At 37.4% G+C, this 860-nt stretch overlaps 1 protein-coding gene across 1 annotated transcript; it reads left to right on the top strand.

Annotated features, from left to right (window-relative positions):
- Positions 1 to 303: 303 nt before the first annotated feature.
- On the top strand, positions 304 to 504 carry LOTGIDRAFT_59316 (hypothetical protein; the record flags this gene model as incomplete). Its single annotated transcript, XM_009055832.1, has 1 exon — positions 304 to 504. A coding segment is annotated over one exon (201 nt), but the record flags the coding sequence as incomplete, so codon positions are not given.
- Between the last annotated feature and the right edge of the window lie 356 nt (positions 505 to 860).

The raw sequence follows: 860 nt of genomic DNA, 5'->3' as shown, positions 1-860 counted from the left end.
CCTCCAGAAGGTAGGGCGAACTATGGCCATACACCATAGACACTGGAACCAGTCATCCTCTGGGTGATGGTAATAGGCCATAGGCCTTGTCTTATGACAAATGTCGCATTCCTTGAAATCTGACTTGTCCATGGCGAATATGATTTTACTTGGCATGGTACGCGGTTTTATAAGGCCACAGATCACGTGTTAGATCACGTGACAATTTCCGGTCATTTGATTGGCTCCAGCGCCACCTAGTCAAATCAATATAATGCACATACACTAGAAAATTCATTAGACATGGATAGATACTTGTTGTTTGAGGATCGTTTAGAGACGTTTGTCGATTGGCCTAAATCTAAACCTACACCAATCTCTTTGGCTGAAGCTGGGTTTTATTACCTTCAATACGAAGATACTGTAGAATGTTTTGTGTGTCGCCATAAACTGAAAGAATGGCAGTCTGACGATTGTGCTTGGGATGAACATCGACGTCATTCCCCACACTGTCTTTACCTGAAAATGGTCAAACCCAAATCTTATCGAAAAGGTTATGTTTACGAATGGAAAGGAATATTAAGAGACCAAACCAGTACCATGGCAACCAGTCATAAAGTATATCCCGATTTTAGATCGTGTTTGTCTGCAGCCAAAAAACACGACTTTGATTTTCCAGATTCCATGGGAATTTATTTATGGATCATGAAAGTAGACGAAAATGGAAAAGTATTAGAAGACATGGAAGTGGACAAAATGAATAAAGCAGAATTATTGTTAAAATGTTTAAATATTTAAAATGTTATTTAAAATGTCTTGTTGAAATAAAGAATTGTAAAATATCATAAAATCTCTTTTCATTTGATTTGTTGCCCTAAAAA

This window comes from Lottia gigantea (genome assembly GCF_000327385.1).
Source record: "Lottia gigantea unplaced genomic scaffold LOTGIsca_252, whole genome shotgun sequence".
Lineage (NCBI taxonomy): Eukaryota > Metazoa > Mollusca > Gastropoda > Lottiidae > Lottia > Lottia gigantea.
This window is presented reverse-complemented; position numbering and strand designations above follow the sequence as displayed.